This window comes from Macaca thibetana, chromosome 12 (genome assembly GCF_024542745.1).
Source record: "Macaca thibetana thibetana isolate TM-01 chromosome 12, ASM2454274v1, whole genome shotgun sequence".
NCBI lineage: Eukaryota > Metazoa > Chordata > Mammalia > Primates > Cercopithecidae > Macaca > Macaca thibetana.
In genome coordinates this window covers 124,921,125-124,939,878 of record NC_065589.1, presented here as the reverse complement: position 1 = coordinate 124,939,878, position 18,754 = coordinate 124,921,125, and the positions used below count along the sequence as shown (strand labels likewise).

At 37.8% G+C, this 18,754-nt stretch overlaps 2 protein-coding genes and 1 non-coding gene across 4 annotated transcripts in view; 2 read left to right on the top strand and 1 right to left on the bottom strand.

The window, feature by feature from the left end:
• ERCC3 (ERCC excision repair 3, TFIIH core complex helicase subunit) overlaps positions 1-18,754 on the top strand; it is a 145,324-nt gene that overhangs the window by 67,167 nt on the left and 59,403 nt on the right. The gene's annotated exons all lie outside the window — the stretch shown is intronic.
• Positions 1-18,754, top strand: part of MAP3K2 (mitogen-activated protein kinase kinase kinase 2) — an 89,116-nt gene that overhangs the window by 52,443 nt on the left and 17,919 nt on the right. For both annotated transcript variants that reach the window (XM_050752532.1, XM_050752531.1), the window contains 9 exons: positions 4,670-4,783; positions 5,167-5,254; positions 8,277-8,407; positions 9,319-9,398; positions 10,868-10,935; positions 11,114-11,206; positions 13,057-13,263; positions 16,995-17,143; positions 17,545-17,676. In XM_050752532.1, the coding sequence (XP_050608489.1) occupies positions 4,670-4,783; positions 5,167-5,254; positions 8,277-8,407; positions 9,319-9,398; positions 10,868-10,935; positions 11,114-11,206; positions 13,057-13,263; positions 16,995-17,143; positions 17,545-17,676 (1,062 nt within the window). The remainder of the gene's footprint in view (positions 1-4,669; positions 4,784-5,166; positions 5,255-8,276; positions 8,408-9,318; positions 9,399-10,867; positions 10,936-11,113; positions 11,207-13,056; positions 13,264-16,994; positions 17,144-17,544; positions 17,677-18,754) is intronic.
• On the bottom strand, positions 18,319-18,424 carry LOC126933355 (U6 spliceosomal RNA). The gene has a single exon (XR_007718577.1). It is a non-coding gene; the product is annotated as a U6 spliceosomal RNA (small nuclear RNA).

The following is an 18,754-nucleotide window of genomic DNA, read 5'->3' as shown; positions in this document are numbered from 1 at the left end:
AGCAAGCCATTAATAAATGAGCTATTTCAATACATGAAGTTCTTTGAAAGAAATGCATAAAGTAGGCCAGGCATGGTTGCTCACACCTGTAATCCCAGTACTTCGGGAGGCCGAGGCGGGCGGATCACGAGGTCAAGAGATCGAGACCATCCTGGCCAACATGGTAAAACCCCATCTCTACTAAAAATACAAAAATTAGCCAGGCATGGTGACGCACGCCTGTAATCCCAGCTCTTTGGGAGACTAAGGCAGGAGAATTGCTTGAACCCGGGAGGCAGAGGTTGCAGTGAGCTGAGATCGCGTCACTGCACTCCAGCCTGGTGACAGAGCAAGACTCTGTCTCAAAAAAAAAAAAAAAAAAAGAAATGCATAAAGTATTGTGATGAAGAATAAAGGGCAGAGCACAGAGGTTCATGCCTATAATCCCAGCACTTGGGGAGGCCAAGGCAGGAGGATCACCTGAGGCCAGGAGTTCAAGACTAACCTGGGCAACATCGCAAGACCCCATCTCTACAAAATAGTAAAATTATCTGAGTGTGATGGCATACACCTGTAGTCCCAGCTGTTCGGGAGGCTGAGGCAGGGGGATCTGAGGTGGAAGGATAGCTTGAGCCCAGGAATTTGAGGGTACAGTGAGCTAGAGTTGCGCCACTGCACTCCAGCCTGTGTGACAGAGTTGTCTGAACAAAAAAGAATAATTTTTTAAAAAATGTCTTGAACTTGTGTCATTATCCCATAGGATGATTACAGGGGAACCTAGACATATCTTTTTTTCTTTTTTCTAAAATTGTATTATGGAAAACTTTCAAATGCCAAGATACATTAAGACTACAGTATTGTCTTTATCTACTAGCCTAGTAGGTCTATCAAGAACAATGAGGTTAGCATGAAATGATTTGTCCATATTATACCTGTGCCAGCTTGTAAGAACTGCTGTTTTTGTTTTTGTTTTTTTTTTAATGACTTTTCCCAGTTTGCTATGTAATTTTTTCTGGGGTTTTCTTGAGGATTGACATCAAGCTAACTTACTATTATTATTATTATTATTATTATTTTTTTTTTTTTTTTTTGAGACAAGGTTTCACTCTGTCACCCAGGTTGGAGTGCGGTGGCCCGATATCACCTCACTGCAACCTTTGCCTCCCAGGGCTCAAGCGATACTCCTACCTCAGCCTCCTGAGTAGCTGGGACCACAGGTGGGCACCACTGCGCCCGGATAATTTTTGTATTTTGGTAGAGACAGGGTTTCACCATGTTGCCCAGGCTGGTCTCAAACTCCTGAGCTCAAGCGATCCACCTGCCTGGGCCTCCCAAAGTGCTGGGATTACAGGCGTGAGCCGCTGTGCCTGGCCTGATCTGTATTTTTAAGAACCCTTTCCCATTTTCTAAAAGTTGGAAAATTGCTCCATTTTTAGTTTATTTTTCTCATGCTTTCTGAAGGATTTCTGTGAGTGGTTCTACCATTATATTTTGGTGGCCTCTTGGCAGGAATGTGGTAGAGGTGGCATTAGGATAAGATTACATTTAAGATTTTTTGCAACCCTGAGATTCTGTGAGTGAGCCGTGTCCTGTCTCATATCTTGACATATTGTCCCAAGCCAAATGCATCATCTTGGACACTGGGGGTAGGAAGATCTTACTAGTTTTGTGGACATTTGGACAAGCAAAAAATTCATTTATACTGCGTGTCATTCCACTTCTATAAATATTTTTTTCTAGTGTAATATTAATTTCTCTGTTCAGAATGAACTATTACTCTATAAACTTCCAGTTGGCTAGAATTGAAACTTTAAGGAAATTTAAGCAGAAATATAAGCTGGGGTTGTTTGGATTTGTTAGTTTGGCTTCTCTTTAATAAGGTGTGTGTGGGGGTGCGTGTGTGTGTGTTATGAGGGTTGGGTGTGGAGGTGTTCAGGGGGTGTGTGTGTGTGTGTGTCAGTGTCATGGGGGTTGAATGTGGAGGTGTTCTAGCCAAGTAAGGATTTTCTAAGATCACTTCCATTTTAGATGAGTAGAGCAGGAAAAAAAATTTTTTTGTTTTTGTTTTTTGAGACAGCATCTCCCCGTCACCCAGGCTGGAGTACGGTGGCACAGTCATGGCTCACTGCAGCCTTGACCTCCCCAGCTCAATCAGTCCTCCCCCCTCAGCCTCCTAAGTAGCTGAGATTACAGGCATGCACTACAATACCTTGTTAATTTTTGTATATTTTGTTGAGATGTGGTTTCACCATGTTGCCCAGGCTGGTCTCAAACTCCTGGGCTCAAGCAATCCGCATACCTCAGCCTCCTAAAGTGCTGCGATTACAGGTGTGAGCCACTGCATCCAGCCTAGAGAACCTTTTAATGGCTATCTTGATACTTCACTGTGTAAAGTCAGGAAGATAATTCAGTTCTTTCAGATTTCAGTTCTATTTAATGGTTCTCAAACTCAATTTTAAGTTTCCTTTCTAGAAAGGATTTATGTCAACAAACAACTGATTTATCAAAAATAGACCAGAGGGTGTTAGATTTCATGAATGAGACTGAAATGAATTCACCAAGCAAGAAAACATTCTCTGATTTATTTAGTATAGTGTAGATAACCTGGGACTTGTGTTCTTGACTCTTAATCCTCATTTTACAGTTTGTAATAGGTAACCTTAGAACACAGGCAGGATCACATTAGGTCTGTAGGCAGTGCCTAAGCTGCTGCACCAGGCACTCCTCCAGAATGTTCACATTTTACAGCAGCAGACTGAAGAAGAGCAGAATCATTTATGTTCATTTTTTTTTTTCTGTCATTTGATTTAGTGTTTTTTTCCCCCAAAAGTAGCAGTATCTTGGAGAAGTAAACAATCCAGTTATAAATGTATAGTAAAAGTAAGTATTCAGATTTTCCCCTCAAATGAAAACTCGGCAGAACAGTCATTATTATTGCTTTAAAATGTTTTCCAGTGCTTAAAAAGTAATAGACTATTGAAGATAGAAGCAAGATATACCAATATGTTTCATAATTGGTGGGAAATAGAAATGTATTTAAGTAGATCAGTAGATCAAGCTTGTTCTATGATACCAAACAGTTGATAATTGTATTTTATTAGAAAAAAATTCTCATAGAGCAAAAAGAGCCCAGTTAGTTGGTCACTTACAGTAATACAAAATTAGCTACAAACAGAAATTGGGATTATATTTTAAGAACAGAGTAAGTAAGTGCAAGCAGATTGTCTGAGGGAATTCACATGAATCCTTCTTTATTTTTGTGTCTGGCAGCGTTTCTTATAACAAGGACTTTTTTGGCTGGGCACGGTGGCTCACGCCTGTAATCCCAGCACTTGAGAAGGCCCAGGTGGGCAGATCATTTGAGGTCAGGAGTTTGAGACCAGCCTGGCCAACATGGTGAAACCCTGTCTCCACTAAAAATACAAAAATTAGCCACACGTGGTGGTGCATGCCTGTAAACCCAGCTACTGGGGAGGCTGAGGCTGGAGAATCACTTGAACCCAGGAGTCAGGTTGCAGTGAGCTGAGATTGCCACTGTACTCCAGCCTGAGTGACAGTGAGACTCCATCTCAAAACAAAAAATCAAAAACCTCAAGGACTTTTTTCATAAAGAAGTCTGCAGAATGAACACACACCATACCAGCTAGTGGGTTGGATTCAGATTGAGCTTTTACCACTGTGATATTTATTAAACAGCATTTACCAGGTTGTCTGCTCTTTGCTCACTGCTGGTATGGGGGTCCTTGTCCTCAAAGAATTTGTACTTTAGAGACTCCAAATTAACTCAGCCTTGCATTTGAATGGCTCGTGTATTGTGCTAAGTAGAGCAGGTTAACTAGTGCAGAATATGTTCACTTGTTTTTATTCTGTTCCTCTTTCAATGAAATGGAGTATACTTTGACGTTCTTGACAGTCTTCTTAAGTTACTAAATTGACTTTTTTTTAAAAAAAAAAGGTATTTTTATTTTCTTAAATTGTATGAATTATGCTTTTTCTCATAGACCTCTTAGGTGCTTTTGTCCTCTATAACATCTGCTGCATGAGAAGACTAATGAAAGCAGATTCCACATTGAGGGTTTACTATGGAATAGTTAACTCATTAGCTTATTTGTTTTAGTGCATAGTGGTCAGGTCACCAGGCTCAGAGAGAAGAACTCTAGGTGGGCCGTAGATTGCAGATATGTTACTAGCAGTACCCCTCCATGGCAGCTGTCCTCCATGGCAGGTACTCAGGATGTTGGTATGTTGAAGAGCACACCAGCTGAGAGTACAAATTTGTGGTTACTATTGAAAAAAGAACTGAGTTTCATCTATACAGAAGAAAAGTAGTACCTTTATTTCATATGGTCTTTGTCTGTACTCCTTCATGCTTTTTGGGGGCAAACATACTATAACTTAAATTTAGCAACATTATGGAAATATCCTAGAAAATTAATCTTTAAATGTTATTTTCTAAAATAATGTAATGATTAATAAAGACAAATTTAAAAACATCTATGTTCATTCTAAGATTTTAGTGGTGGTAGAATGAGGAGGGCAAAACAATCAACACGTACACATTCAGACTTTCATCATAGGAACAAATCACAGAGCAAGGCATTTGGACATTTGTAATTCCTTAGTAGTGGAGATGCTCGTGGAAGACTTGACCTGGTGAGATAGCTGCATGATTCCTTATGTTTGTTTTTAGTTGGTAATTCCATTAACTACTCAAGATGACTTGGACAAAGCTGTGGAACTGCTGGATCGTAGTATTCATATGAAGAGCCTCAAGATATTACTTGTAATAAATGGAAGTACACAGGTATGACTTGGGATATTTTTTTCAGTAAGAATTATAGGACTTAGGCTTGTAAAAGTTAATATATGAAACATAATTATATTCTATAATCATTGCAATATTTTCATTATGATCAAATGTAAACTTACATCCTTTAATTACTATACATTAATATCCTTGCTCCTCAAAACCACAGTCATAGTTATACATAACTATAATATGTTGTACATATGAAGCTAATAGAAACTGACAACTTAGAAAGAATTATGTTAGAATTAAAATTTCAAAGAGAAGATTTGATTAAGGCTCACAAACTATATAAAATGGTTTGTACTTGGTAGGGGAGAGGATTCTGTTTAAAGCCCCAAGGAGGAAGAATAGCATTAACTGTCTTTCCTCCTTTGTAGGCTACTAATTTAGAACCATTGCCATCACTAGAAGATTTGGATAATACAGTATTTGGAGCAGAGAGGAAAAAACGGCTTTCTATAATAGGTAAGAAAGCTGGTGTCTGAATTACGAAATGAATGATTTCTCAATTTCTTCTCCATCCTTTAATGTAGTGCAGCACCTAAACATATTCCTGATAACTAATATCCTGTTTCTGTACTTCCTGTAATTTAAGTTAAATACATTATTTATTTGATGTCCCTTGGAAATTCAAGTTTACAGGATTAGTTATCTCCAATTTAAATTCTTTGTTTATATATTCAGGGTATTTTAATGTCAACAAATTCAAATAAAACTTTAAAGAGGTTTTAGGCTGGGTGCGGTAGCTCATGCCTGTAATCCCAGCACTTTGGGAGGCCAAGGCGGGCAGATCACAAGGTCAAGAGATCAAGACCATCCTGGCCAACATGGTGAAACCCCATCTCTACTAAAATTACAAAAATTAGCTGGGCATGGTGGCACATGCCTGTAGTCCCAGCTACTCAGGAGGCTGAGGCAAGAGGATTGCTTGAACCCAGGAGGTGGAGGTTGCAGTGAACTGAGATTGTGCCATTGCACTCCAGCGTGGTGACAAAGCGAGACGCCATCTCAAAAAAAAAAAAATTTTAATCATACAAATAGAATGGAGGAAAAAAATTAAAGGAAGTAATTATAATATATTAAAATTAATAGACTGTAAATTCACAAGCCTTTCTCTAAGGTTTTAGTGATTGCCAAGAATGCTGTCAAAATAAAGATACTAAGAATTTTTATATTATGCTTTATTATTACTTTATTATTATTTGTTTTCATTTGCCATTTATTGTTAAGATTATGATATAAAGAAATAAAGATTTTGCATGCTGTGTTTTTAAGGCGGCTTTATTTTTGCAACATGAGTTGGACATAGATACTCTGAACTCCCCATTCTTTCTGTTCTTCAATTCGTATAAAACATTGATAATCTACATTTTTATTTGATAAAAGCATTACATTGTTTCAAAAAACCATTGGTATAAATGTTCTTACAGATAGGGCAGTGAGTATGGCCATTAAAGATGGCATGAAAACACGTATGAGGGGCGGATTTAAAAGAGAAAAGTTAAAGAGGAGGAAAAACAGATGAATAGGAGGACGCAGGAGAGTGGGTCAAAATAAATGTGGTTGGGAATCTGAAAGAGATTGGTAACAGAAGAGGATTGTTGATAATCAAAGAAAAAATTGAATTGGCCTGTGAACCACCGAAAAAATAGACATTATTCGTGTTCTCTTTTGGTCCCCAGAAGAAGCTATTTTATGACCATTTTCTTCTAAGTGTCTGTCTTACATAAGTCCTACTTTGGGTTTCAGGAATGCAGAAATGCGAGCAGCAGAGGTGATACACAAGCAAAATACAAATGGCTTGTCCTTTTCGTTCAGATGTATTTTGATACAGTTTTAAAATTTGGTGAAAGAACATTTGAAATAGCCAAATTCAAATTCCAGCTCTCTGATGAACCTGAGACCAGTAAATGTGTCTTCTTCTTTAAGTCATGGGATTGTTGTAGCATTAAATTGAGAGAACACTTGTACATTTTACTTTTCAAACTAGAAAGCTCATTGTACATTTGTACATTGTACAAAGCTCAGATGTTCATTGTACATTTCTTTCTTTATCTCCATTTCTTATCACATTATGGTACTTGTCATTTTATTAAAAAATTGCTAATTCACTTTATAACTAAGATTACAGGCACCTGCCACCATGCCTGGCTCATTTTTATATTTTTAGTAGAGATGGAGTTTCAGCATGTTGGCCAGGCTAGTCTCGAACTCCTGAGCTCATGTGATCTGTCCACCTCGGCCTCCCAAAGTGCTGGGATTACAGGCGTGAGCCACAGTGCCCAGCTCTAATTCACTTTAGTTGCATTAGACAGAGCAAGCTAAATGCACTAATTAAATTGACATTTTAAATATATTTTGAATTAAAATTACACTGAATACCTCAATCTTATTCTAATAAATATTCTTGACGTCAGTGCCAGCATAAGAAGAAACTGGAAATCGTGAAGTATAGAATTAGTGGTCTTTTATTGGCACTGCTTTAAACTTTGAATGGCTTTGCTAGATATGACCATTATTTTTCTTATATGTTGGCAGTTGTTTTCTTTAATTGTTTTTATAAAAGGGAGATAGAGGAAAAACTCCTTTAGGTTAGGAGTGTTTGCTGATAAACAGGTCTCAACCAAGAGTGCATTGGCATATGCATTACTGTGAAAAATGGGTTGTCAAATAGGGAGACAAAATTTTCATAGCCTTTTTTTTTTTTTTTTTTTTTTAGTTCTATCTCCTTTTGGTAATTGACTATATTGATCTTCTTTTGTAAGCACGGGGATATGGAAGGAATAAAAATATTAGGGACCAATATTATTGTGGCTACGGTTGTTATGATGCCTAAATCAATCCTGACTCAAATTGAGCTCCTAATCATTTTACAGACAAGTGTAGACAGTATTCTCTTTTATGCACATGTCTTGGTAATCATTTTGCTCTCTTCTTTCTCCCTGTCTCACTAACAAATGCTTGCATATACTCACAATGACTCCTTTACATGAAGCTGAAACCTTTTTTGCTTTAAATTGGACCAGAACTTAAATGCTCACATAACTTCCCCATATCTGTCTTATAGTTTAATTTCAAAAAACTATGAGGAAAGGTGAGACACTGTACTAATAAATATAGCATCATTTCCACAGAACCAAGTAAAATAAAGTGGGTTATTGTCTCATAAGAAATGTGATTACTTAAACTGTCTTAATGCCGGAAATCTATATTGTATTATCATTCCATTAGCAGTCAGAATACGATACTACCTAGTGAGTATAAATGTAATATTATGGTGAGGTTAATAATTATGATAGGGTGGGAATTTACAAAGGTTATAAAACCATTTGAAGTTTTACAAATGAATGTTCTGACAAGTTTTAATAAAAACTGAATTTTCTTTTGCTGAAAGTATTATTGATATAATTCAGAAATATAGCCTATTTAAAACAAAACTTGATTCCCTTGCCTATAATTATAAATTACATTATTTTTCTTCCTTGAGGTCCTACTAGTAGAGATAGAAGTTCTCCTCCCCCAGGATACATTCCAGATGAATTACACCAGGTTGCCCGAAATGGGTCATTCACTAGTATCAACAGTGAAGGAGAATTCATTCCAGAGAGCATGGACCAAGTAAGCAAAAGTTTGAGTTTTTAAATTTAATTTAAAGAGATGTTGTCAGGGTCAGTGTGATCTGGCAGGTAACTGGGGGTGTGTGTGTGTGTGTGTGTGTGTGTGTGTGTGTTATCTCTTCTCTAATTACATATCTTCTTAACTGAACAAAATAGAAAAAATATAGGAAAATGCCCGTTAATGTACTTGTGCCTGTGTAAAGAAAGCTGGAATACAGCTGGTTTTTTATTGCTCAGTAAGTGAATGAATGAGAGTGAGTGAATGATAATGCATTTGCTTTGTAATCCTGGAATTAATAGCCAGATTGTTTTTTTTTTAAACATTTGAAAGATCGAATGAAACTACAAATATTTAACTTCACGAAACTGAGGTTTGTAAACTTTCGGAAACATTTAAAAAATACTTCAGTTTTATAGTATTAAAATGTTTTCATGGAGTTGCTATTATTCCCTTAACATTGCATTGCATTATATGTTCACACTATTATAGTAGTTCACATTTTCTAATAATGTAACAGTCATAGTGTCATTAGTCTCAGTTTCGGTGGGGCCATTGTTCAGTTTTCAGTAAGCAAAATAGTGTGAAATGTTGTAGCTTTTAATTATTTAGTCAATAGTCTATAGAGAAAGAATATTTTTCTCTTAGGAAATTTTGAAGTCGTGGCTTGCTTACAAGGGACATTTGAAAATGAGTAACTCTGGAGAGTGACCACTATTGAGTATGGAATTATTCTAAAATTGTGGTGAGTGAGGGTTGCACAGCTCTCAGTATTCTAAAAGCCTTGACTTGTATACTTTAAATGGGTGAATTTTATGTTACATGAAGTATGTCTCATTAAGGAAGGTTTTTTTTAATAAGCAACTTTTGGTTATATCTAATTGAATCATGGTGGAACTGCTTTTTTTTCCTAGATGCTGGATCCGTTATCTTTAAGCAGCCCTGAAAATTCTGGCTCAGGAAGTTGTCCATCACTTGATAGTCCTTTGGATGGGTAATATTTATCGTAGTTTTGGGATGGTTTGTTTATTTGAGACAGAGTTTTGCTGTCACCCAGGCTGGAGTGCAGTGGCTTGAATGCAGCTTACTGCAGCCTTGACCTCCTGGGCTCTATCAGTCCTCCCACCTCCGACCCCTGAGGAGCTAGGACCAAAGGCATTTGCTATTAATACCACATCTGGCTAAGTTGTTTGTATTATTTGTAGAGATGGGGGTTTCACTTTGTTACCCAGGCTGATCTCGAACTCCTGGGCTCAAGCAAACCTCCTGCCTTGGCCTCCTAAAGCGCTGGGATTACACACATGAACCACCATGCTCAGTTTATAGTAGTTTTTCTTTTTTAATAGATATGGGTAAATATTCATAGCATGTTGAATTATCAGTAACTTTTTTGTGCTACATTCAGAGGAATATAATTGGTACTTGTATATACTGATGGCAGATTAATTTTTGCAGTGTGTATAAATCCCTTTACCTCATGGAATTCAGTATCTTTGTTATTAAAAATGATACCTGATTATAATAGTTTGAATATTCCTGCATGTCAAAATTGTGTGTTTGAAGGCAAATCAAATTTAGAATTTATGTACATTTACTTTTAAAACTGTGTGTGTGAAAATGCTATCAACTTTTACATTAATATGTTTGTTTTTGGAGATTTCCTAAGTTATTTCACCTGTTCAGGATTATGTTCATTCTGGCACCAGATTAGAAATAATTTAAATTATTGGTAATTGTAGCCCACTGTGCCATGTTGGTACGTGTAGGCAAACATTTAAGTACTTTTGTGAAAAAGCTGTTCAGGAATATGAGAAGGATGAAGTTGCAAAATGTGAATTTTTTGTTACAAGTGCTCCCCCTTCTGGTCTCAGTAGGACAGTATTCTTGGTAATCCTCTCTGGAATTGCTTTATGAAAGCAAATTCTGAAAAAATAACTAATATTGTATGGGAATGCACATTTAAGTTTCTTTTGTCCATGTATATGAAATTTCTGTATGTGTCAATGTCTACCTCAAGGTAGACATTTAAGAAATTCACGGAAGTAGTAATGAGAAAGCTATATATTTGAGTACTCATCATTTGCAAAAAACTATCCTGGACACCTTACTTGTATACACTTGATTAGTTGGAAATTATCTTTTTTGTTGATGCAGAAGGGTGATTTGCCAAGGTTACATAGTTAAGTGGCAGAGCTTGGATTGAAACACAGTGCTTAGAAACACCTATGATTCCAAAATACATCATTCTTCCACTGTACTGTAAGGTTAATTTTTAAAGCCAGGCTCTTTGCCTACATGTACCAAGTTAGTGTAGTTTTTCTTTTTTAGTTACGGTAACCTTTCAAAGTGAGCTCCTTTACACACACCCATACAGAGAGGTACAGATATAGATATTGCTTAAAGATTTTTTTTAATGTCTTACGTACTTACTGTAAACTTAATGTGACATTTTTTTCTTTATAGAGAGAGCTATCCAAAATCACGAATGCCTAGGGCACAGAGCTACCCAGATAATCATCAGGAATTTTCAGGTTAGACTTTATAAATTCTAAATGTTTAAATGTTTATGTCATTGGATAATGTTTTGGCTGGGAAGGAGAGGGGAGATTTTTGAAAAGTCAAATAAAAATGTATAAATGTGCTTTTCATCATTAGAAATATTTAACTATTTTTTAAAATAAAAGATAACCATCTCATATGTCTTAACAGACTATGATAACCCTATCTTTGAGAAATTTGGAAAAGGAGGAACATATCCAAGAAGGTATCATGTTTCATATCATCATCAAGAGTATAATGATGGTAAGTTTCTGGCAATTAGACCACAAGAACAGTTAAAACTCTCAACAACGAAAATAAATAAAAAAAAATTTTTTTAAACCTCATATTTGTGTAATACCATTAGAAAAATATGAGGAAATTGTGTTATAACAAAAATATAATGGGCATTTTGGCTTTATGTCAACTTATAAGACTTGGCTGTACCTTAAAGAAAAGGAATACTTTTTTGTTTTAAGAGCCAAAGTTTTGCTGCCCAGGCAGGAGTGCTGCGGCATGATCTTAGCTCACTGTAACTTCAAATTCCTGGGCTCAAGTGGTCTTCCTGCCTTGGCTTCCTGAGTTCAGATGTGTGCCATTACAGGCATTTGCCATCACACCCAGCTAATTAAAAATTTTTTTTTGTGCAGAGAGTGTCCCACCATGTTGCCCAGGCTGGTCTTAAAGTCTTGGGCTCAAGCAGTCCTCCTGCCTCAGCCTCCCAAAGTGCTGGGATTACAGGTGTGAGCCACTGCACCTGGCCAAAATGGAGTAATTTTCTTTTTTTTTTTTTTCCCCCTAGACAGAGTCTCACTCTGTCACCCAGGCTGGAGTGCAGTGGCATGATCTCTGCTCACTGCACCCTCCACCTCCTGGGTTCAAGCGATTCTCCTGCCTCAGCCTCCCAAGTAGCTGGGATTATAGGTGCATGCCACCATGCCTGGCTAATTTTTTTTTTTTTTTTGAGGTGGAGTCTTGCTCTTTCTCCCAGGCCAGAGTGCAGTGGTACGATCTCAGCTCACTGCAGCCTCTGCCTCCTGGGTTGAAGGGATTCTCTTGCCTCAGCCTCCCAAGTAGCTGGGATTACAGGTGCCCGCCACCACACCTGGCTAATTTTTGTATTTTTAATCTAGACGGGGTTTTGCCATGTTGGCCAGGCTGGTCTCAAAACTCCTGATCTTCAGTGATTCACCCGCCTCGGCCTCCCAGAGTGCTAGGATTACAGGCGTGAGCCACTGTGCCCAGCCTAATTTTTATATTTTTAGTAGAGATGGGGTTTCGCCATGTTGCCCAGACTGGTCTCAAACTCCTGGGCTCAGGTGATCTGCCTGCCTTTGCCTCCCAAATTGCTGGAATTACAGGCATGAGCCACTGCACCCATCCAAAAGAAGTAATTTTTAAATGATATTAGAAAATTACTCCTTGATGATGAGATTGATACTTACATCATCCCTTTAAGAAAAAAAATTACTTGCCAGGTGCGGTGGCTCATGCCTGTAATCCCAGCACTTTGGGAGGCCGAGGTGGGTGGATCACCTGAGGTCAGGAGTTCGAGACCGGCCTGGCCAACATGATGAAACCCTGTCTCTACTGAAAATATGAAAAATTAGCTGGGCATGGTGGTGGGCGCCTGTAATCCCAGCTACTTGGGAGGCTGAGACAGGAGAATCACTTGAACCTGGGAGGTGGAGGTTGCAGTGAGCCAAGATTGTACCACTGCATTCCAGCCTGGGCAACAAGAGTGAAACTCCGTCTCAAAAAGAAAAGAAAGAAATTACTACCTATGAACTTTTGAATCTTTGTTTTAGATCTTAAAATCATTATTGGAAATGAGAGTAAATTTTTTTTCTCCTTTTTCTCCAGAAGCGAGGAGGTTCCTTTTTATGATTTGTGTGTGTATGTGTGTGTGAGCACACTCATACATGTTTTATCATAAGAGATTATTTGAATTCATATTCAGGTTCTGTTTATTTTTTCCCACCCAATCATTGCTATTTCAGTTTCTTAGCCTAGTCACAGGACAAATTTCTATTCTCTACGGTACAAATTTTAAATACTTTAAAAGTACAGCATATTAATAAAAGGTATAAGGTCATTCTCTTTTCATTTTGTAGGTCGTAAAACTTTTCCAAGAGCTAGAAGGACCCAGGGGACCAGCTTCCGGTCTCCTGTGAGTTTCAGTCCTACTGATCACTCCTTAAGCACCAGTAGTGGAAGCAGTATCTTTACCCCAGAGTATGATGATAGTCGAATAAGAAGAAGGGGAAGTGACATAGACAATCCTACTTTGACCGTAATGGACATCAGCCCACCCAGCCGTTGTAAGTAATAGAACTTGGCATAGTGAAATGTAGAGCAGAACCTTTGCAGAATTTTATAGTATTAAAAGGAATAAATCCTAAGTGAGTTTTTGGGGTCAGATGAACTACTCAAAAAAGGTAATAATGGTGTTTCTAAAGGTAGTTGGAATGTCAGGTATAAGCATGGTATCACTGTTAATTACCTTAGATAATTCTGTTCTTCACTTGTATTAGGAAAACTATTACCAACTAGTCATTTTTTATCCATTCATTTCACATATCCTTGTTGAATGCCTGCCACTGAGGTTGAATGCCTACCACTGAGATTTCAAACATAATCTCTTAAGACATAATCTAATGGGGTAGCTGATATATGGAGAAATAATTGTATAGCATTTAAATGTGAGTAGAAATCACCAGCTGAGGAGATAATGTGCAAGAGGCCATAACATCATCTAAAAATGGTGAATAGTTCAATTTTTGGCTGATGTGGGGGTATCTTACTTGAAATAGTGGGAATAGGCCTACAGTGGTAACTCAGGCCGGATTGCAAAGCATTTAGACCTTATTATGTAATCAGTGTATACAAAGATTCATGCTCGAAGATGTTTGTTACAGCACTATTTACATACTCTGAATTCCTTTTTTGTGCTAGTGTATCATAGTTTACTTTTCTATCCATATTGACCCCATGCTATATTGCTGTTATTTTTGCTTTAGACAGCTATCTTTTGAAGTGATTAAAAATAAGAGAAAAATGTCTTTTATATATATTTTCAGTATATTCATTTTTATAGATCTTTGTATAGATCCAAAATCTATATAAACAAAGACAGATCCAAGATCTGTTGGGTATCAAATTCCTTCTGCCTGAAAAACTGCATTTTAACCTTTCTTGTAAAATAGACTTGCTGGTAGTAAGTTCATTCAGCTTTTGTTTGTTTGAAAAAAGTCTGTATTTCTCCTTCATTTTTGTGACAGGATCTCACTCTGTCACTCAGGCCGTGGTGCAATCTCAACTCATTGCAACCTCTGCCTCCTGGGCTCAAGCAATTCTCCCACCTCAGACTCTCAAGTATCTGGCATTACAGGCATGCACCACCATGCCCAGATAATTTTTGTATTTTTTGTGGAGACAGGGTTTTGCTGTGTTGCCCAGGCTGGTCTTGAACTCTTGGGCTTAAGCTGATCCACCTGCCACAACCTCCCAAAGTGCTGGAATTACAGTGTGAGCCACTGCACCTGGCCTTTCTAGCACTTTAAAGCTATTGTCCCATTGTCTTCTGGCGTATATACTTCCTGAAGAGAAATCTGCTATAATTCTTATCTTTGTTCCTCCATATGTAATATGCTTTCTTCCCCCGCAGCTGTCCCAGCTGCTTTCAAGATTTTGTCTTTGATTTTCTACAGTGTGAATAAGATGTGTCTAGGTATATTTGTGTAGGGTTCCCAGCTGGTGTTCTTTCAGTTTATTATATTTATAGTTTGTGAAAAGTTCTCAGTTGTTACCTCTCCAAGTATTTTTTCTGTCTCATTCTTCCTTTTTCTTTTGGGATTCCTATTACCTGTACACTAGACTATTTGATACTGTCTCATACCTCTGTTTTTTCTCCCTCTCCCACACACACACACTCTCTATCTCTCCCTCCCCGCCCCCTCTCTCTGGCCCCATTGATCTATTTTCAGGTTCACTGATTCTTTCCTCAGCCTTGTTGCATCTATTTATGATCCTGTTGAAGGAATTCTTAATTTCTGTCATTGTTCTTTATTTCATGCATTTTCATGTGACTCATTCCTGTAGTTTCCATTGCTCTGTTCACCATCTGTTCATGCATGTTGTCTACCTTTTCCATTAGAACCTTTAACATGTTAGTCAAGTTATTTTAAATTTCCCGTCTGAACCTTCTGAGTCTGGTTGTATTAATTGCTTTCTCTCTTGATTTTCTTTGGAAGGGTTGCTTTTTTATGCCATCATTTTACAGTGAATGCCAGATATCATGTATAGGATAAAGGAGGAGGTGAATAGAATGTATGCCTGGAAATAGGCATAGCTCTTCTTCTGCTAGGCCATAACTATGAGAAGCTGAGTCAGTCTAGTCAGGAGTTGAGCTGGGTTTGGATTTTGTTGTTGCCGTGGTCCCTATGCACCACTGACTTTAAATTCTTTGAATTACTTTGTACTGGTTTCCTAAAGGGATTTTCTCAGCCGTCCTGCTCCATCAGCGTTGTTTGTTTGTTTGTTTGTTTGTTTGTTTGTTTTTGAGATGGAGTTGCCCAGGTTGGAGTGCAGGGGCGCGATACTGGCTCACTGCAACCTCCCCCTCCTGGGTTCAAGCGATTCTCCTGCATCAGCCTCCCAAGTAGCTGCAATTACAGGTGTCCGCCACCACACCTGGCTTTTTTTTTTTTTTTTTTTTTTTTTTTTTTTTTTTTTTTTTTTTTAGTAGAAATGGGGTTTTGCCACATTGGCCAGGCTGGTCTTGAACTCCTGACCTCAGGTAATCCACCTGCCTTGGCCTCCCAAAGTGCTGGGATTACAGGTGTGGGTCACTGCACCCGGCCTTGACCTTCCTTTTGTGCCTACTTCTCAGAGAGGGAGGATCTCTCTATGGCCTTGTGCTCTCAGTAGTGGATTGCTGCTACTTGCAAGCCTAGGATGGGGAGGCAGAATAGAAGGTTCTGTGTTGTCCTATCCAGCTTCAGTCTTAGGCAGGCTTTATCTCCTCCGTTCTCAGAGATGGGCTTACCCATCTTCCAGGAGTAGGAGTGCTCTAATGGTCAGGGTCACAGAAGGTTTCCAGCTTCTCTGTCAGGGGTAGAGTTTGTTTGTTTGTTTTCTTTCTTTCTCACTCCCCTAGTCTCAGGAGGTCTTTCCCTGTAACGCAGGGGTGGCAGGGTTTTCTGCTTTCTCCAGCAGCTGAAGGCTCTTGTTTCTTAGGGGAGAGGGGTGTGGAAGGGCTTTCTGCATTTCCCACAACAGTGGGCCATTCCCCTTCTCCAGGCCTTGACTACCAAGGGAGGCTTTCCCTGGTGTCTCCTGCCCCTGTGAGTGCATGGTAGAGGTCCACAGAAAAGACTTTGAGCAGGTGTGAGCTCACCTGTGTCTGGATCTCCCAAGGGTTCAATACTCTCATGCCAGCCCACATTTGTTTAAAATGGAGGTGAATTATTCCCTGCTGGTGTGGGTCTTTCTCTGTGCTTTGCCATAAGTGAGTCAGTGCTTCTGTTCTGTCTCTCCTTGGAGATGCCACTTTTTCCTTCGATTTCAGGTTAGTTGGTTGCCCTGCAATCTTAGCTTTTTGATATGTGTTCAATAAAAGTTAAATTTTGTAGATTACCCAGATTTCTCTTGTTTGTATGGGATTGATACTTTTTCCAGCTTTCTACATTGTAGGTGGAGGCTGAAAAACTAAGTACAAATATTACTGCAGTGAAGATTAGAAATGGTGCATCTTACAGTCTTTGGCATCTTAGATTGAGTGAAAGAAAGATGCTGTCACGTGTAATTAGGAAAACAATTTCAGAACAAAATGACTCTTGGGATATGAATCTTTTTTTGGTTTAGGATTTGTAGAAAACGGATGAAAGAGAAAATTTTGAAAGGCGGTACCTATGTGAATTTGGATAATCATAATTTTCCCTTATATCCAAGCACATTCAATGGAGGATGTCACTAATGCAGTATGTTCATTTAGTTATTAACCATTTGTGTGCTGTTTGATATTTCACTTTAAGAACGTGTTCTTTTTCAGCACCTCGGGCTCCAACCAACTGGAGATTGGGCAAACTGCTTGGCCAAGGAGCCTTTGGAAGGGTCTACCTCTGTTATGATGTTGATACAGGAAGAGAATTGGCTGTTAAGCAAGTTCAGTTTGATCCTGATAGTCCTGAGACCAGCAAGGTAAAAATCACTGCACACATTTACTTTGTCACATTATAAGAAATTTTATTTATTATTATTCTTTTAACATTAAGCCCCTTACATTCTAAATAAGAAGCATTTTTACTAAAAAGTACAGTTTTCTTTAGTATAAATTATTTGTAAAACAGATTAGATATATTTATCTACTTTTCAATATGTATTTTTCTTTTTTAGTACTTCAGTTATAATATTAATCTGATTCAGTGTTGCTTTGGCATATCATCAAGGACTGTTTAAAAAGTTATCGGTTAGAGACTTTCAGATATTTGTTACTGGGAACTAAAATTTTCAGAATGAAATCACCTTGATGGTCCATGAAGTTAGAATTTTTTGCTTTTACTGACATTGTTGAAGACTTAACAATGAATTCTCTCTTTCAGGAAGTAAACGCACTTGAATGTGAAATTCAGTTGCTGAAAAACTTGCTGCATGAGCGAATTGTTCAGTATTATGGCTGTTTGAGGGATCCCCAGGAAAAAACACTTTCCATATTTATGGAATATATGCCAGGGGTAAGTTAGTACATCTTTTTGAAAATGCACATTCCATTTAAAATTACAGTTAATAAAAGAAAGACAAAAAAACCGTAGATTATAAAATGTTAACCCTAGTTAAAGACATTTTGAAAGAGTTTTAAATTAGAGCTGGGTTATATTTTCTGTCCTCTTCATCTGTCTTTGTATTTTTTAACTCATTAATGCTAAAGTATTCTAAAGTAGGTTACAGACATCTTAGCAGTCTATCTTGAGATTTCCTTAAATGCCCTAAAATGCCCATTATAGCTGATATATTCACACCAAGTTCCAGTCTAGGATGATACATTACATTTAATTGTTATGCTCCTTAATTATCTCTTTTTAAACAATTTTTTATAATTCTTAGAAAGAGAGGCAAGGTCTCACTCTGCTACCTAGGCTGGTTTCAAACTCAGTGATTCTTCTGCCTTGGCCTCCCAAAGTGCTAGGATTACTATCTAGAGCAGTCAGTTTGTACATGATACAGATTTGACAAAGAGAGGAAGATAGCCTGTTAAGAGTCTTCACTCTCAGGATCTGGAAGAATTTGCAAAAAAAAAAACCCAAAAAACTCTCATGGATTTCTCTAATTGCATTCTTGTGGATTTTGTTTTTTTGTTTTAAATTTTTTATATTTTTAGTTATATGGAATGCTTCACAAATTTCCATGTCATCCTTGCGCAGGGGCTGTGCTAATCTTCTCTGTATCATTCTAATTTTAGTGTATGTGCTGCCGAAATCAGCATGTGGATTTTAATTTGTTCTTTTATCCCTTTATTTATTATCAAGTTAGATCTAAGGTCTAAATTAGATTCACATTCAAATTTGATACATCATAGATGAAGCTATGCATCCTATCAGGAGCCAGTTTCTGGTTATTCTGGTTATTCCACTGTAGCAATGCAAAGACCAATCATTAGATGAGGGTGATTGACATATTGATTCCTGCACTGTAAAGTTTTGTTTTTTCCTGCAGACCAGAAAGTAATAAGAGATATAGCAGTGGCACATATGAATAGCCCGTTCCTTTTCAACTATCCACCTACTGTTTTTAGCACTGATAGTCATCACTAGA